This window comes from Cotesia glomerata, linkage group LG7 (assembly GCF_020080835.1).
Source record: "Cotesia glomerata isolate CgM1 linkage group LG7, MPM_Cglom_v2.3, whole genome shotgun sequence".
Taxonomy (NCBI): Eukaryota; Metazoa; Arthropoda; class Insecta; order Hymenoptera; family Braconidae; genus Cotesia; species Cotesia glomerata.
The window spans coordinates 2,292,363-2,312,830 of NC_058164.1; the positions used below are offsets into that span (position 1 = coordinate 2,292,363).

At 26.3% G+C, this 20,468-nt stretch overlaps 1 protein-coding gene across 3 annotated transcripts in view; it reads right to left on the reverse strand.

Annotated features, from left to right (window-relative positions):
* Positions 1-10,990: 10,990 nt before the first annotated feature.
* Positions 10,991-20,468, reverse strand: part of LOC123269948 (acetylcholine receptor subunit alpha-type acr-16) — a 262,893-nt gene continuing 253,415 nt past the window's right edge. For all 3 annotated transcript variants that reach the window (XM_044735897.1, XM_044735896.1, XM_044735898.1), the window contains 5 exons: positions 19,689-19,798; positions 19,185-19,399; positions 17,291-17,494; positions 14,842-14,986; positions 10,991-13,272 (listed from right to left, as the gene is read on the reverse strand). In XM_044735897.1, the coding sequence (XP_044591832.1) occupies positions 14,902-14,986; positions 17,291-17,494; positions 19,185-19,399; positions 19,689-19,798 (614 nt within the window). In that variant the 3' untranslated portion in view covers positions 10,991-13,272; positions 14,842-14,901. The remainder of the gene's footprint in view (positions 13,273-14,841; positions 14,987-17,290; positions 17,495-19,184; positions 19,400-19,688; positions 19,799-20,468) is intronic.

The following is a 20,468-nucleotide window of genomic DNA, read 5'->3' on the forward strand; positions in this document are numbered from 1 at the left end:
CGAACGCAGGTGTCAATTGTGAAAAATATTAATAAAAAATATTTTGAGTGGAAGCTCTATCTACATTTGCGTATAACAACGAAAGACTCGAGGCGTTCGCTCGTACTCACGTTTTCCGATACTTTTCTTTATTTTTATTTATTATTTATACATGTTCATTTTTATTTATCATTTTATTATTTATTTACTTTATATATTTATATCCATATATCAATATATATATTTATATATAATATCCACCATATATTTATATATATATTTATATACCGAAGCAGCAGTGATCGGTTGTTTCGTAACGAAATAAAAACTAAATAATCGTTATTTATTATTTTTTTTTCTTTATCTCTATTTCTTATACATTATTTTCTATATAAAACCTTATTTCATAACTATGCAACATTTAAGTATGTATATAACACATTGGCGATGTTTTTTTTTTTATTTATTATTTCACTTCATTTAATATTTTTATGTACAAAAACGCAATTCATCTTTCAAAGTTATCAATTTATTTATTCAAATAATTATTTATTTTTTTCTTTTATATATTTATATTTATTACAACAATTTAACCATTCATACTACAGTGAATTCGGTCACTCATTATCAATAAATTTTCATATTTATATTATACACTTTATATTATAATAATAAATAATAAATTCAACCATGCAAGTACACAAATTCTCTAGACTCAAATAACGTCACGCATTCGCTCTTTTTTCAAATAATCCGATCGTTTATTTATTTATTTATTTATATATTTATATTTTATTTATTTTTTATCATATAATATATTATTTATATATTTATAATTTATCATTAAAATCTCTACATTCGTATGAAAAATTACGCAGTAACATTATTTCATTGATTTATTATTATTTTTTAAATCTTAAAGATTAATATTTAGGTATGGTCTTGTTTATTATTTTATTTAGTTATTTTTTTTACGTAAAAATACAAAAGTGATTATCAATTATATTTAATTACGTCTCGTATTTATTTTTATTTTTTTTAATTATATTATTTATTATATTTTACAATCGATTATTCTAAAAAATTTCTATTTATTTTATTATATTAACAAATAATAATTGATCACCGAAAAAATTAATTAAATAAATTTATTGCTGAAAATTTTATTACAAAATAATAACCCATTAAATTTAAATTGAGATTAATTTTTTAAACTCTGACCTTCTAAAAGCTTTTGACAAGACAAAAATCCAGTCGTAACATTTGTATATATTTAATATTTAATATATAATATAATAATATAATATACAAGAATAGTTGAGTAAAATTATTAAAAAAGACCATTGGAATAAAATATAAAGTTTTAAAACTATTTAAAATATTTCCACATATTTTAACAAAGAATCGCGAGTAAAGTTCCTCGAATAAAATATGTATAAACTTTTAATGTAAATTATAATAGATATAATATATATAATATGTATAGAGACCAAGCGTTGTTCGTAGGATCGATGAGCGTCTTTCCGGGAATTCGCCGTCCTGCAGTTTAATTTCCTGTTCGAGACGCATGCACATCTAATTTACTATCAATTACTATTTGTTTTAAAAACTTTTAAATCTTTCAATTAAGATCTTAAATATATTAATATTGTTTATAAATCATCGGAGATGCACTTCTGTCCTACGTTCAACGTCGGTTATTTTTTTAATATTTTATCTAGTTATTTTAACTTCTTTATTTTACAATTATTTATTTATATTTATATTTTTATTCACTCTATTTATTGTATACATTTTATTCGGGTTATTTTTATGCCCTGCTTTTAAAACTGTATTTATTTATTTATTTATTTATTATTTATTATTTATTTATTAGTCAGTATCCGAGGGACGAGAGCGAGTTTTAAATTGACGCACTTTAACCAATCGGTAAATCTTATATCTTTATTACATTATTACAGCGTATAAATAATAAAATATAGGTAATGCAAAAGATAAATCGATATGGTATTACTGAATCACTTGGCAGATGCTGCATGGAATTTTCGTTATTTATTTCAAGTAAATCATGTATAATGTACACGTTGCATTATTATTTATGAGAAAATAATGCATCCAGGAAAGCTAAATTATTATTAATGGTTTAACAATTTTTTTATTTTTACATTTTTTTATAAACAAAGAAAATTTTACCTCCAACACGGAAAAAAGTAAACTGTAATAAATAATAGTTGATTTATAATAAGTAATGATCAACTGGAAAAAATTACTATTTAAAACAGTAAAACAGTACTTTAGCGCGTAACCGAGAGATCTGGGTTCGACTCCCAGTCTGGGCTGTCTGATTATTTTTTCAATTACGGAAAAATTCCCACTGAGTAGGTCCCCCCCTTTCCCCTATCCGTTCTTTCCCAACTCCCTTAAAAAATTTGCTTTAATAGAACAGTACATCGTGATTTTACTAATCACTTTATACTATTTATCATTTAAATTCTACAATTTATACTTCACTGAGAAAAAAAAAATAATTTTGCTCAATTAACAATTTCTTGGCTCAAGAAACTCGCTGACGATCAAATATTCTATTATTATTATTTAGTAATTTCTGAAGAGAAGAACATTAATATTTATCTTTGGATAATAGATATACAAAAAATAGTTTTATTTAAATTAAGTTAAAGTTATTTCAATCAATTTGACAATTTCTTGAGCTAAGAATATATATTCTTGAAAATTTTCAAGAACATAAATTCTTGTATCAAGAAAATTTTCTTTATAAAAGTATTATTTTTTTTTTCACAGTGTTTACATGGAAGAAAATACTATTTCACACAGTAATATTCGTTATGTGAATGTCGAAAATGTTAAAGTATAATAATTAAGAATTTTTACTTTGATATTTATCATTTCGTACCTAAAAAATGATCGCATGATATGTAAAAAAATATAAAATACAGTTACTAAATTTCAAATACAAGCAACGTTAATATTTACAAAGTAAAATGGTAAATTTTAAACGTAACGCTAAAAATCAAACTATAATTATTGACTTGCTTGGACTGGTAAAATGTATATTTTAAGAGTAGAATTTTTACTATTTCAAATATTAAATTCTCCTAGATTGAAACCTTCTTCTCCTCCTCTAAGCTCCCTTCTTCTCGTAGAATGGACTATATATTGAACCGGCAATTGTTACTGTTTGAAACTGTAATTTTTTAAGTTGACAGAGTCGTTCTTTACTGTAGTGACAGCTACTAATCACTTATTTTCGATATTAAAATATAAATTGTGGCTTTTACACTTTCTACATTAAGGGGTTATATCCACACTGAAAAAAAAATTAATTTGAATCGAGAGTAAAATTCTTGAACCAAGAAAATAATTTTGAAGCAGCTCATTGTCTTGAATCAAGACAAAAAATTCTTAAATCAATAATAATGTACTTAAACCAAGTGAAATTTCTTAGTTTAAGAATTTTTCAATTCAAATCAAGAAGATAAAATTCTTCAAAATTATTTACTTGATTCAAGTAAATTGCACGACTCATGATGCGAAGCATCAGAGAGTGCTTTACGATCGAAAAATTTTTTTCGCCTCATTTTAGCAACTATTTTTAGTATTATAGCCTTGTTAGTTCACGGAATCAAGATATTTTGCATACTATTGTCGAGATAATTTAATGGAGATTAATTCCATACTTTCTAAAAATTGATTTACTGCAATAGAAACGGAAAAAAACATCAAAAAATTTTCCTATCCGTCATGTATGAAACCTTGGAAAAACTGTAACTTGTGAAAAAATCAATTATTTGAGTTAAATTTTTTTTTTTAAAGTTCTAATCGACGATTGTAGGTCACTGAATGCGAATGGTTAATTAATTCAGTGTCGTTTAATTACAATTAATAAAAAACGAAAACTACAAGACTGTATATCTATATATATCCATGTAAAATTAACATGGATGGTGATATATCTATATCTATAGATATTATGTACATTTTATTCCACCAGGGGCACTTGTGCAGTACCTTCCTACTACAACTGTTTTTTCGTCAATTAAATTTGAACGACTTAAGTTTTTTTTTTTTTTTTATATTTCATAATTAAATGAGCATTATGAGTCGTGCATTTTTGGATTTTCCAAACTTTTTTTTTTTCTGTGCACTTGTAATTTTGAAAAAATCGAATTTTTTTTGCATATTTCGAATGTACATATACTTGAGAATATCGACCAAAAATTTCACATTGATCCGGCAAATAATTTCGGAGAAATTAGCGTATTTGTAAAGATTTTTTAACTTAGTTTAAATGGTTCCCAAAACTTCAAACGCATTTTTCTCGAAACGGCGTTTTCAAAGTCAGTGAGGAAAATTTCTCCGAAACGGTTGGACCGGTCGGCTTGAAATTTTCACTCGATCTTCTTAGATACTTGTATCAGGTAATGATCGAAGGAATAAGGTTTCTGGTATTAATTTCAATTTTTTAAGCTACTTTAAACTGTCAATTTTCTTGAAAAAAACGATTTTTTTCTTTGGAAAGCCGCCATTTTGTCAAAAATCAAAATTTTGACTATTCCATCGATCATTACCTGTATTCATATATCCTAAAAATAAATCTTTTGTTTTTTTTTATTTCTGATAATTTGGATCAGAGATATCTTCCTCACCACCAGACACTTTTTTGTGGAGGTCCTTTAGGAGATCTACTACAGGAACAACGGAACCCAATATTTTTGTAAATACATCGCAAATTCTTAAAATAAATTAAATTCGCTTTATGTACATTTATTCTATGTATTTATTTAATAAAAAGCCTCTTCATAAAAAATTCACAAAAAACACGTTATTTCGGACTTACAAGTGGATATAACCCCTTAAGTTCTGTAATATTTATATTTTTACCACCCCGAAGTCCGCTGTACTGTTTGAAACTATAGAAATTAACCGGAATCCGAGTGAATTTTACAGTTTACTTTTTTCCGTGAAATGAAAGTCATTTCATGAAAAAGCTAATTTAAAATCTTAATTATCAAAAGTAATTTAATTTTTTTATTTTTAAAAAACGACAGTAATAAATTAAATATGACTATAGCAAATTTTTTTTTTCTCTAAACTACTATTATAAATTAATTATATATGTAAACTAGCTTTCTTGATTTGTATTTTAATTTATACCAGTCCTATGAACAGATGTTATGCATCTCTATAGGACAGATATGTCATTTATTATATTATATTATATATTGATTATCTGTAATATTTTCTGGTTTAATAAATAAATAAAAATATGTGTAGATTTCAAAGAGACAAAATGCTGAATGTAGAAATAGAATTTTTTAAAAAAAACTTATGAGGCAGAATATTTTAAAACTTTCAATATTAGTGTCTAGAATTTAATATAAAAATTTTTTATTATAAAATATTAAATAAAACTTTGATTAAATTTTTTGAATATTGATTGAGCATGAGTCATGATAACTGTCTACCTTCATCAAAGAACAAAAAAGTCAACAAAAAGCTACAATCCATTCTTTGACTCGTATATTATTTTTGTAATATATGCACTATTTTTTTTTTTTTACTCTAGTTGAAAACATTTTTTCACAAAGTCCATGCAGACATTTGCACCGTTTATGTTTACCCTCTCTTTCTCTCAGTCCCTCATATATAACTATTCTTTATTTTTCTCCTTTCATCCCTCACTTGCTTCCACTTCATTCTTATTTTATTCATATCGAGCAAACTCTCAAACTTTAAACTCCATACACACGTTATAAACTCAGTTTTGTCATACTCAACTTAAACTTTAACATTACTATTTTTATTTTTATTACACTCACCACATTAAATTGTATACAATTTTTCAAAATGCACTCACTCGCAAAGACATACATTCAACTAAAATTAAATAAACTTTAACGATTTATTTCTGTTTTTTTTTCAACTATATTTTGAGCATATCCCGCGGCTTTTATTATTATTATTAATAATATTATCATTTAGTTTTATTACTTTATTATTATTAAATTAATTATCATTTAATCGCTTAATATTGTGCTAGCGTTTAACAAATATCTATTTATAAAGGAATGATTATTTATATTTTTCAATACTAATTACTCGTTAAATTTATTATTTCGTTCGATACGTATTTTCTTATTTCAAATCACTTTTTTTTTTTTTTTTTATTTTTTTTACTGTATTTTAAGCAATTTTTATGACATTTTATTGAATTATAAAATACGGAGATCCTAATTGGTCTTTATAATATCAATCTACATGAAAACATTTTAATATTTATTATTCATTATTTTAATCTAATTAATTTATTAAATCGTTGCTCATTAATGAGAAAAAAATACTCAACACTGAATACTTATTTCACAAAATTACTCAAATAAAATTTTTTAAAATCTTCAAACAATTTTTTACAACATTAATTTATTATTTATAATTTATTTCAACATTACTACCAATTTTTTATCAATTTATCAAACAATGAGAGACAAGACCACAACAATTTCCCTCAAAAATTCAATTTTTATTCATATAGAACGAATCTAAATTTAAAAATAAATTTTTACTAAAAAATTTGACAAATCTTAACATTTAATAAACGAACAATAAATTTCTAATCAATTGCTTCAAAATATATATTTTTTCTCATTTTATTCACAACGATTGTAAGGATAAAGATTTTTGGACATTTCAATAGTCCTTAATCCTAATTCAATTCCATTGTGTATTTTTTTTCTTTTTTTTTATTAAATTAATCGTTTATGTCCATTTATTAATCAACAGTTTATTCAATAATACGATTTAATTATAAACCGCAATTGATATCATTTAAAACACTTCAATTGATACAAATAATTAATATTATTTTTTCACACATATATTACAGCCAGAAAACCGTTAACGCATCGTCTATGCGTGCTATATATTTAAACGCGCACCATAATGTATTTGTTTAATTTTCGTACTAATAATTAATTAATCAATTCATTATTATTAATTATTACTATTAATAATAAATATTTATAATATTAACATTAAGTGTTGATTGCTGTGCGCTCTCGCGAAACCTCGACCCCTGAATAATTTATCAAGTGCAGGCTGTAGTGTAGCGTAACCCGCAGACACTTAAATATTCTTATCTACCAATTCAGCGTAAAACTTTTTCACATTTATCGACGTCACTAACGACGAATTTCTCGCGAAATCTTATAAAGACTTTTCTCTAGTTTCCGACGACTTTACATTCGCTTTTTAGACCGGAGCTTAATATTGCCAACTTCTTCTTCATCATCATCAAACCGTTTTATTTTTTTTATTTTTCCTCTACTAGACAACTTCATTTATCATCGTTTTAATTTAGTAATGTCAGTTTGGTCCGCGGGTAATAGCGACTCTACCTTACTCAAAGCTCCTTCAACTTCGACTTTTAGATACCAAGTAGCATCCGTTAAATCTTGTTCCCATTTCCTCAATTACTGATTTTATCCTACAATCATATTTTATATTTAAGAAACTCTCTTACCCTCATATCAAGTTATTTTAGACTTTAATCTCTACAATTATTTTGAATTTTTTTAGCTATTTATCACCCGGAGGATAATATTTTCATCAGAACTTTAATTGAACGGGCAATAATTCATTATCGAAAATCTTGAATTGACTGTTTTATTAACTTAAGAGTCATGTACGGGAGCTTGACGGTCTATATAAGTCATTAATTACTTTTGTGATTTTTTAACACCAAATAAGTTTTTTGATTTATTGTCTACAACAAATTTATCGTCATTTTATTGTAATAGATGTTTTTCTTTAGTGAATTTCAAATAAAATTTTTCTTTTTTTTTGGTAATTATTTACAAGTGGGGTCAATCCTAATTTGACATTTTTTTATTTTTTTTTTATTCTGCTTGTTTTTACTGCGCATTAATGATAAAAAATGTCATGAAAGGAAAAAATAAAGATTTCGAAAGCTTTTTTGCCTTTAAAAGTTATAAAAAATATTAACTCTCGCGTTTTTAGACAAAATTTCTATTTTATCTTTTATTGATGTTTTTGATAAATTTTTTTTGAAAAATACAAAAAAAAACGAACAATTTAAAAAAAAGAATTGATCAATTTAATCAAAAAAAAAAAAAAAAAAAAGACCATTTGGCAGCCGGAATGGAAGTAGATTTCTCGAATAAAAAAAATATATTTTCTATAAAATAATATTAATAATAATAAACAACTTCTATTACAATAAAATCTTGACATTAAAACGAATGCAAAAGTAAAATTTTATTAAATCTGTCTGAGAAAGTAAGTAATTTTTGACCGAAACTGATAGTAAGGTATGCAAATTAAAGTATATTTAATAAGCTTTCAGATGCAATTTACAGAATTTTGATAGGATATCGCGTTCAATTGTTATTGCACGGAAATACGGTAAAAGAGAAAATTTTTGCAATTTTCGAAAATTTTTGGATTGCTCTCAAAAATCGTCCTAAGAATGAGTATGTTACGTTTTATGGAGATCCGTACACAGAAAAGAAAATTTACTTGAATTAAGAAAATAATTTTGAAGAATATCATCTTTATTCAAGTACACTGATAGAAGGATTTCTTAACATTTAAGAAGATTTCTTTGTGCTTAAGAAATTATTTATTAAACATCATTTTTTAATATTTAAAAAATATTTCTTTGTATTTAAGAAATATTTCTTAAATACTAAGAAATATATATTTCTTAAATACTAAGAAATATATATATTTCTTAAATACTAAGAAATATTTCTTAAATACTAAGAAATATTTCTTAAATACTAAGAAATATTTCTTAAATACTAAGAAATATTTCTTAAATACTAAGAAATATTTTTTAAATGCTAAGAAATGATGTTTAAGAAATGATTTCTTAAATACAAATAAATCTTCTTAAATACTAAGAAATCCTTCGATTAGTGTAGATAAATTCTTAAGCTAAGAAATTTTTCTTGGTTTAAGTAAACTTTACTTGATTTAAGAATTTTTTTCCTTGATCCAAGAAAATGACTCTTCAAAATTATTTTCTTGGTTCAAGAATTTTTTTCTTGATTTAAATTAATTTTTTTTTCTCTGTATAGGATTTCGGGAGTTGAAGAAAAGACAAGGCCGATTATATCATGTATATAAATACATACATCCATAAAATTTTGAACCATATGCATTTTCTGAATCCGCTTGACGAGCTGAGTCGAAATATAACAAATTTTTCAAAAGTTCCGTCATGAGGACCAATAGTTAAATTTCTATGAAATCTACTAAGAATTTAACATGGGTTGACCCTATTTGTAAATAATTATCCTTTTTTTTATTTCGTATAAAATAAAACAATTTTTTAGCGTGATTTCATTGAAAATTTTCGTGAAAATTAAACACTTCAAATCTTAAACGAATAATGTTAATTTTATACACGTGTTCTGAGTAAATTTTTGAACTAAGTGAGAAAAATTTTTAGTACAGTGAGTACTAGAAGTAGTTGATCATGAAATACGAGGTTGAATTCATGTCACGAACGATATCGAAGTCTCAGGTAATAGAGTGATTCGAAAGCTCAACGATTAATTCCCTGATAACGAGAAACTCCTCAACCGAATCGGAAGTACTTTCAAGAATTCCAAATTACTCGGTTCGGGCGGTAAATGTTTATTACTTTATAAAGAGATTTTTTACTATTTTTTTTCTCAGATAGACGTGAAACCCGATGAAAGGCCACGTCGACAATGCAATGTTTATAATTTATTAAAATAACGATGAATTAATGAAAAGTGTTAATAAATTAACCGATAACAGTACGGACATATTGTAAAGAATGTCCGTCAACCTCAACAATATTGCGCGCGCTATTAAAAATTGCACGAGCTAGTATAGGGTGTTCGATTAATTTTCCGATAACGAGAATCAGCGGAAATACGCTCCCTCTCTTTTACTATGCATACATTGGAATAGAGGTTTCAATCAAAGAGAAAAAATAAAATTCATTAAACTATTGAAAAAAATTTCTTTCAATTATTAATTTATTTTTCTTTTTTATTTTATATTTTATCACGTTAATTGATTTCATTTAATTAGAATAAAAAATTATTTTAGTAAAAAAAGCTCAACAATTTTTAACACCGCTCATTTTCTTTTAATACCTCGGATCAATTTTTTATCACCCAATTAAATTATTTTTTAAATCTTTTTCGATGAAATCTTCCGGAATTTTTTTAATTTTATCAGACTGCAATTTCGACAATTAATTTAAAGTTTGGCCTAAAAAAGTTCAAACAAAGTCAATAGCTGAAGATATTTGTTGAGATAGACTTAAATGAATCCATCCGGCGTCTTGAGAGTCTAAGAATTTCCCCCAGGACTCGTTTCATTTTTTCGACGTTCTTCACCCGTATTTTCATGATTTTTACTTTATATTATATCTCGGTTGTTTACTCTATCATATACTTTTATATTATTGCTCTCAACTTAAATTATATAACCATTTCATATTTATATCCCCTCGGGATATAAAACTTCAGCGAATGTAAAGTCATTTTCCCGTCAAAATAACTTTAATAATTAAACCACTAAACCGAGCTGCGCTTATCAAAATTATAAAATACCAATTGTTGTTTTATTATTTCATATATTTTAATAATTCTACAAAACACTATATCATAATCATATAATAAAGAGCCGAGGTGAACGCGAGCTCGATCAGCAAACGAGTTGAGTCCTTTTATACGTCGAGGACTCACTGATAAAAACCCACATTTATATTTATATTTTATACACCGATCACGAAATACGTAGCAATTATGTTTATTTTATGTGTACAATATTTATACATCTATATATATCATATACGATTATATAATATAAATATATTGGAACACTTTATCGTCAATGAGGTTTTTTAATTAATTATTCTAACGTTTCTCGAACGCGTACTCTTTATTTTTTTTTTTTAAATAAGAGCTGATGTGTTTTATTATTTGCTCGTTATTTATTAACGAGCTATATATTTATTTATTTATTTATCTAATTATTTATTTACTAATTTATTTATTTACTAATTCCGTTACTTCAAGCCCAGCGCAAGGTTTAGGAGTGACAGGAGACAGCAATAGCGGGTTTATATTCTCGACTCATTCTCTAACGACGCTCATTAAGATTTTTAAAATTCATCATATCAAATACTAAACGTGTGACGTTTGAGGTAATAAACTTTCATTAAAATAAAATAATTTCCCTTTATAAAATTAAATAGACTTGTCAAGTATTGAAACTACCGTTAGCGTTCTTAAACAATCTGTCATTTATCCTCTCGACAACTTAATTATTTAAACTAATTGTTTTGTATGCTCATGACATGTGTCTGCAAGCAAGTCTTTTAAGTCTGTACGTTTTTCGAAAATCCATTTAAGCTTGTCTGACAAGACAGAAAAACAATTAAGGACTTTATGCTCGAATCTCTGTCTTAAATCAAATCAAATTTAGATATATGCATTACTTAACAAGTCATTTATTTATTTGATTTTGTGGTTATTCTTTATTTTAAATGTATATATTGCGATTCAATATTTTATACAGGACTAGAAAAGAGCAATTAATAAAAACTGTCTGGTAGGTGACAAGCGTTGATAAGTAATATAAATTTAACTCGAAAGTTAACAAAGGACTTTTTAGCTCGCGTGTACATCATTCAACATGATATGCCAGCATGTGAAAGGACTGTAATGAAACTTTTTCTCTGACTGACTGAGAATAGATTGTCACTAAAAAATATATATTACATTTGTTTTACTTTGTTGTTTAGTTAAATTAAAAAATTCGATTAGATTTATTCGTCGAGTTTTATCATCTGTATTATGATTTTAAAAAAATTTACTACCTCAAACAGTCGCACGTACTATAGACTGCGGCGGTGATTTCGCTATTAAAATAAAAAATAATATTTAATTAATAGAATGAAAACGTTAAAAATGTCTAACTTTGCCAAACACAAACGCTCCTTGTCGCGTGCAAAATCTAAAAAATTACGCTCTACATAATTTTATTTTATTCTGCTGGTAAATTTATATATATTTACACGCGGTGAATAAACAAAGTTAAAGCTTAACGCTTCATATAGATATAGATGTAGATATACATATTGGTTCAGTACACATATGGCTATTTTATATGAAACATGAAATATATATAAATATATATAGTTATTTTTTATAGACGGGCATTAATTCCCCGGTTTATATCCTATATATATTTATAAATATTTATTTATTTATGATTTTTTTTTAGTTTGTGATTGTGTTGTAGTTAATTGCCGAAGATGTATTATATCGGTGAATCTTCGTAGCGTGGATAAAAAGTGAACGTTTTTTTTTTTATTCGTGTCTCTTTTTATCGCCAGCGAGTAGAGTTTATTTAAACGCGAGCGAATCGATTGGCAGTTTTTTTATTGTTGTTGTTGCTGTTGTTATTATTATTATTGCGGCGATTATTTATCGAGCCTTACTTATCTTCGTCTTGTATATAAGATTCGCGAACGTGTATTGGCATGACGATAAAAAAGATTTTGAAGAGAGAGATAGATTAATGTCTGTTTTGTTGTGAGCTTTTTCTCGCAGATAAATAATATATTCGATATAATTGTTGCTTGTAGTTATTATTATTATTATTGTGTCTTCGTATGATTTTTCTTTATCGTTGAGAATTAATAATATCGATAATTTATTTCTCTGCGAGTATTTAAAATCATTTTAATTTCGTAGAGAGCGAAAAAACCTCCAGTACTTTTATTTGCACGTATTCAAATGTAATTTCATTTAATTGGTCATGATGTTGTTCTGACGGAGACGATTATTTTTTTCGATGGTAAACTCGTCGCGGAGAATTGTGTCGAGAAGATATAATAATGTGAGTAGAGTTGTAAGTTATCGAAAGTACTTGGAGAATTTTTTGAAAGGTCTTTGAAGAATTTTCCTTCAGCTTCGCATGGACGAATCTTGTAGCCAAGTTTAACTTGTTGTTCTTGTGTTGTAATTTATTTGTTCTTATTTCTTACACGTCGTTTACTTGCAAATTAAATTCACATCAAAGGGTAAACATCAACAGTACTGCTGAGTACCGATGAGAAGAATGACTAAACGCTCTTCACATTTGTTCGCTAACTGACGGCAAACTTTTGCGTAGTAAACTTGTGTACTGTACGTGTCTGACTGTTTCCAGTGAGACACTACTTGATGGTTTTTTTGACTTGGCTGATTCGTTCTTCCATGTCTAAAAAATTTTAATCAAGGATTATCGTTTAGATTGATATTTTACATTTATAGAAGGATTTATTAATATTAACTATTAATAATTTAGATTATTTGAAGACAATTATGTAATTTAATGAATTTTTATAAATATTTATTAACAGTTAATAAATATTTTGTTGAGTGAATTTGTTTCCCTTGCAATGTTTTATGATATGAAGATTGTTTATAAACAAAAATCAACTTTATAAATTATTTGCATTAATTATATTACACTAGCAACCTTGCAGTCACTATGTGACTGCCGTGACTAGTAAACTATAAATAAATAAAATTTTGCTTTATTGAATAATGACTTTTGTTAAATTGCACTGTACTTTTTTAAATATTGACGTTTTTAAAGATATAAGCTCATCCCGATGTTACACTCATCAAGAGCTTTCATTTGAGTACCTACATGCATTTTTATATATTTTTCATATATACATATACATAATATATATAAATATATGAAAAATTGATGTGGATACTCAAGTGAAAGGTCTCGATGAGTGTAATGTCGGGGTGAGCTTATATCTTAAAAAATGTCAATAGTTCATAAGATACAAGGTAATTTCTTAATTATTGACATTTTTAAAGATATAAGCTCATGCCGATGTTACACTTATCAAGAGCTTTCAATTGAGTACCCACATGCATTTTCATATATTTTTCATATATTCATATATATAATATATATAAATATATGAAAAATTGATGTGGGTACTCAAATGAAAGGTCTTGATGAGTGTAACATCGGGATGAGCTTATATCTTTAAAAATGTCAATAGTTCATAAGAAACAAGGTGATTTCTTAATTATTGACATTTTTAAAGATATAAACTCATCCCGATGTTACACTCATCAAGAGCTTTCATTTGAGTACCTACATGCATTTTTATATATTTTTCATATATACATATATATAATATATATAAATATATGAAAAATTGATGTGGGTACTCAAATGAAAGGTCTCGATGAGTGTAACATCGGGATGAGCTTATATCTTTAAAAATGTCAATAGTTCACGAGATACAAGGTCATTTCTTAATTACGTATCTAGAGATAGAGCATTTTCGAATGCAGCCAAAATACTTATCATCATAAATCATACTTAATAATAAAAACCCATTTTATCATATAAATACACTGGCCACAAAATTGTGCTTATTCTCTTAATAATATAGATTATAATAACGTTTATTTTAACATAACAAATTCTATTACAAATATTAAATATTAAAAATATTATAATTTATTTAGTGAATTGAATCATTATCATGTATTCCAGCAATAGGGTGTTATACAAAGTGTCAAAAGAAAACTACTATTTTTGCTTTTGATTATAAATAAATATTTGTTAACAGTTAACAAATATTCATTAACCATTAATAAATATTTATTAAATTCTATGATGTTAAAAAATTATTTATTAACAGTTAATAAAGCTTATTTATTATAAACAAATCCTTCTATCAGTGCATTTAGTATTATTATCAGATTTATATGAAATAAAATTGTTGAAGTTAAATATAAAATTTGTAAATACCTAGAATCAGGAGGAGCCTTCTTCGGAAAGGTTTTTTGGCTGCTGGGCCTGGGCAGTTTACTACTGGACGATTATATGTGGCGCTGATAAGAGAACTGCTATCGTTGCAATCAGCGTGAATAGTGTGAATACAATCAGACACAGCCTTTAACAAATTAAAAACAGAAAAAGTTATTTAATTTATTCATTATATATTAATGATTGACATTTTTTATAGTTTTTTTTTTAATATATTTCACATATGAAAATAGAGTAAGGCTTCAAATACTCATTGTGAAAATTGTAATTAAAACTTTGACAAAGTTACTTTATTATTTTCATAGATGAAAAGGGTAAATATAATTTAAATAACAAAAATCAATAATTTTATTGATTTAATAGTCGTGCTAATTCACGGGTCCGTAAAGATTCTAATAATTGAAGCTTGACAAGTAACTAATGACAAAGTAATCAATTAACCGCTGAAATTTGAATATGCAGACAAAGTACTATGAAAACTACAGAAATATTTAACTAAACTTTGAAAAATTAATTTTAGTGAGCTAAAAGTTTTTGTTTCGTGTATGACAAGTAAAAACAATGAAAGAAATGTAATATTTTTCATGTGAAGTTTTTATAGTAGTAACTCGATCAATTTTTTAGATTAACTTCTGTTAACACCAAGGAAATAACTTTAATTTGATTTAAGTACTTCGAATACAAGAAGAGTGTAAATCAAAAACTTTATACATCTTTTTTGTTTGAGATTATTTTTGTTCCCTAAAAAAATAAAAAAGATATATTGTTAAAGCTTTTCCTCACAGTATTCATTCTTTTTATTGACCCTATCTTGCGTTAGTTCGTTTATGTTTATAAAGTATCGAAACAAGATTCATTTCCAATCGGAAGTTAAAATATACTTGATAAATATTTTTATTACTATCGTGATTTATAATTATTGTTTATTTCGCTGTTACATTTAAAATAAAATTTTCAGATGGTTTGCCTTTTTCAAATACAAAGAATTGAATGAATAATTGGTAGGAAAATTAAAGGAAATGTCATTTGTCTTTGTCTTTAATAATTGAAATTAAAAAGTCTTCTATTTGAAAATCTTATTCTATTTTTCTTCTCAAAACTCAATCAATCAATCAAAATATTATTCCAAGGCTTTATATAAAGCAATTTTGAAATTATTAAAGCTTCAGTGTCATCATAACTCATCCATAACTTGGAAGAACATTAACAAGAAAATAAATTGGTTTCATCTCTATTGCATCTTAAAAACAAAACAAAGAAGTTAATGATAATTTTTATTGTTCATGCAGAAGTATACTGTTGTGTTATTTTTATGATTTTTATTTATAATGTAATTATAGAACAAAGAACAAAATAAGATAAAAAAAAATTTCATTAACTTCTGTACTGTAGCCATTTTTCATTGGCGAAGCTAGATAAATTTAATTGTTGCAAAGCGCATATCGAGGGTTTTCTAACGCAACCACGTATCTCGATTTTTGAAGATGAAACGGTTCAACTGAAAAATTAATAATTAATTATAAACGCGTTACTGAAAAAAAATTTTAACCAGATTAATGATAAATACTAAAGTATTTTTAGAAAATACAATTGATAAATATTGTTTTTAGATGAATATTAATTTTTTATAAATTTTTCACCTCGTCCAAAATCGTCATTTTTGAGATACGAGGTTGCGTCAGAAAACCATCGATATTTGCAAATTATTTCCAACTACAATCCAAACTATTTTTTTTTAATAAATTAGTATTGTTAAGACGGTGGTAAAATATAAAATTTTCCCATTAAACGATACCATTCAAAAATTTAAAGGATCTTCGATCTAAATTTTTCAAAGTCGTTACAATTTTCTATCTTCAGATATCGATCCGAAACCTTCGGTATTAAATGTTGAACAAGTTACGCGTTAGATGATCATATCAGTGATATTAAAAACCGTAAAAAAGTATATAACAGAATTTTTGCCGATCTTCAATCTAGAATATTAAATTTTTCACGGTCTGATTCTTACAAAGTTATGACAAAATTTTCTATCTACGGATATCAATCTGAAATCTGTAAAATTACATTTTGAACCATTTACAGGTGTTAAAAATATATAAGAAATTCATTTATTAATATATGAAAATTTCTTTTAAACTATATAATTTTTTCATTTTAATTTCATAACTATATTTTTTATATTTGTATTAATTTATTTAATACACAGAAAAAAATTTACTCGAATCAAGTAAATAAATATAAAGAATTTCATATTCTTAATTTTAGTAAAAAAATTCTTAAAATAAGAAATTTTTCTTGGTTTAAGTAAATTTTACTTGATTCAAAACAATGAAACTCTTCAAAATTATTTTCTTGGCTCAAGAATTGTTCTCTTGATTTTTTTTCTGTGTATAGAAGACAAACCAAAAAGTAAAATATAAAAACGAACCTGTCAACAGCCATGGCAGCAAACTTCCAATCACTGATGACCTCATTTTCCCAATCGGCTTTTTTCATGCGTTTAGTAATAAACTGCAATTCGCCTAGTATGGTCTTGAGCTCACTGTAGTGGCAAGAAGCCCCATTGTAGGGCATACCGATAGTGGTCTCCTCGACGGTGGTTGGTCTGCGAGGTGTGTCATGACCCGAGGTGCTAAAATCAATTATTCGTATCAATCCAGTATCAAAAGTACTCGGTGGTATTCTGCTGGGACACATGGCTTGTGAAATTCACCATCGATATTTTCTCTCTACTCAACTGTGACATCCAATATCGATTGGTAACCGCTCCGCTGAATTGTCCGCACTCCCTTTACTATTGCCTTGCATTTTTCTATCTCCGCAATACAACTATTTCTATTGGTACCTAGCTCATACCTCCTACTGTACTTGTCGATGAGGATAAAATGTTTCTAATATCAAATTTAAAAGAAAATTCAAAGGATTTTTTTTTGTTTTTTATTAAAAAAGACGAGCTGGAAATTAGGCAAAGTCAATATTAAATTGACATATGATCGGTATCTTTAATAATTTTATGTCATTTTATTCAAAAAAATTTGCGGTCTGTTTGATAATAAAGAATGACTATTATAATAATTACTAGCAACCTTGCAGTCACTATGAGACTGTCGTGACTTGTGAACTATAAATAAATAAAATTTTGCTTTATTAAATAATGAATTTTGTAAAATTGCATTGTACTTTTTTAATTATTGACATTTTTAAAGATATAAGCTCCTCCCGATGTTACACTCATCAAGAGTTTCCATTTGAGTACCCACATGCATTTTTGATATATTTTTCGTATATACATATATATATAAATATATAAAATATATGAAAAAATGATGTGGGTACTCAAATGAAAAGTCTCAATGAGTGTATTGTCGGGGTGACCTTATATCTTTAAAAATGTCAGTAGTTCACAAGATACGAGGTCGTTTCTTAATTATTGACATTTTCAAAGATATAAGCTCATCTCAATGTTACACTCATCAAGAGCTTTCATTTGAGTACCCACATGCATTTTGATATATTTTTCATATATACATATATATAAATATATAAAATATATGAAAAATTGATGTGGGTACTCAAATGAAAGGTCTTGATGAGTGTAACATCGGGATGAGCTTATATCTTTAAAAATGTCAATAGTTCACAAGATACAAGATCATTTCTTAATTATGTATCTAGAGACAGAGCATTTTTGAATGCAGCCTAAATAATTATCATCATAAATTGAATATTGGTGAGAATGATATGAATCTTTGAAAAGGCACAGATTTAAGTCAAGAATTTTCCAATAATTTCAAATTTAACCATAAAAATCCATTTTATCACATAAATACACTGGCCACAAAATTTTGCTTATTCTCTTAATAAAATAGATTAGTTGTTTTACCCGTGAAAAATTTTCATACATGCTCTGATATATTTATCTTAGGCTATGCATTAAAAAAAATTATTTTTTTCTAAAAATGTATTAAAATAAAAAATTGATTTAATAGTTAATTAAACTAAAAACTAATTACACATAAGTTTCTTAAGAAAAAAAAAATTTTTTTTTATTTCATTATTTAGAACCTTAAAATTAATTCTCTTATAAGGAGAAAATTCATCGACCATGCGCCACCTGTAGGATATTTTTAACACTATCTTTAGTTGAAAAATTATATATGAGCATATATGACCATATCAGGCTATATATTGATATATCAAGTCATTTCAGGATATAAAAAAAATAATATATAACGGTATCAGAAAATTTTTCCATGAGTTAATTTATTTAAATAAATGATGATGAATATCAGTAACTAATCTAATAATTAATGAAAACTTACCGAGTATAAGTTGAGCTGACACTAGAGACAGTAGGCTTCAATCGATAATCGTCGTTCATATCAAGAACGTTTGCAATGAGGCTCTTGCTACTTTTATTTTTCCGCTCCATTTCCCGCATCTTGCGGTTGTTTGTTATGGTTTTCCATGTGATCTTCCTACCAGGCCTCTTCATACGAAGCACCCATGGAAGCCATTCAAGCAGTACCACTTTGACCTACAACCAATGCGACTCGTGTTAGTCATGACATCAAGTTCCAACCTCTAGATATCAGTCTCCTATCTGCCAATCGAGCTTAATGGGAGCGAGCCCACTATACCGCAGCAACCAACAGTCATACAAAGGATCAGACAAAGACAGACATATCCATCATCTAGATCAATCGGTTAGCACAAAGACACCAGACTGATCACTAACTAGCTATCACTGATAGGGCAAACGTGAGTGACTGTTACACACGTGAGCCACAAATGTTAACGCTAATTATCAATCGTTATTAAATTACCCATAGTTGCATCTCGTGATTATCCGCCGTTCTATGATGATAGTTGAGCACCAGGACTGTTAGGACCACACTACTTGCCACCATGAACATTATGCAGTTGAAGTACGTTCCTGATTAATGAGGAATTTTTTTTTTTTTTCAAAAGAAAAATTCCCCGGGGTCAAAAATAAACAGCGATTAGTTTGTGTTATTTTTTTATTTTTAAATTTACTATCTACTTTTTTTGTTTTAAAGCTTCGATTGAGATTTTTTTTTTTTTTTTTTTTTTTTTATAAAATTGTTGTATATTTAAAAAAAAATTAAAAATATTCTCAATTGAAAGCCGGTAGTGGATAAAAAAAATATTAATTTGGTTTTGATGCAAAATAAAATAAATGGTTTTTAATAATTATTTATGTCGTCGATAAATTAACAAATATCAAGGTCACTCTTTCATTCATTCTCTTAAAAAATAGTTTTTATAAATTAAGTAGAATGTTTAATTAAAAAAATAAATAAAATAACAATGATAATAATAATAATAGAAGTAATGAAAGTATTATTAAAAGTAGCTGAATATTATTTATAAAAGTAAAGTGAAGGAGAGATAAAAGATAATAAGCGTACTTACTCAAATGCGCAATGCCGATACACTCATACATACAGCAGTTCATTCATATTATCGTATTATTTAAACAGTGATAATAATTATCGTACATAGTATGATTATAACAATCTCAAAATCAAACTGGTGTGTGAAAGGTCAACATAAACATTACATCCAGTGCAAGAGTTACATAT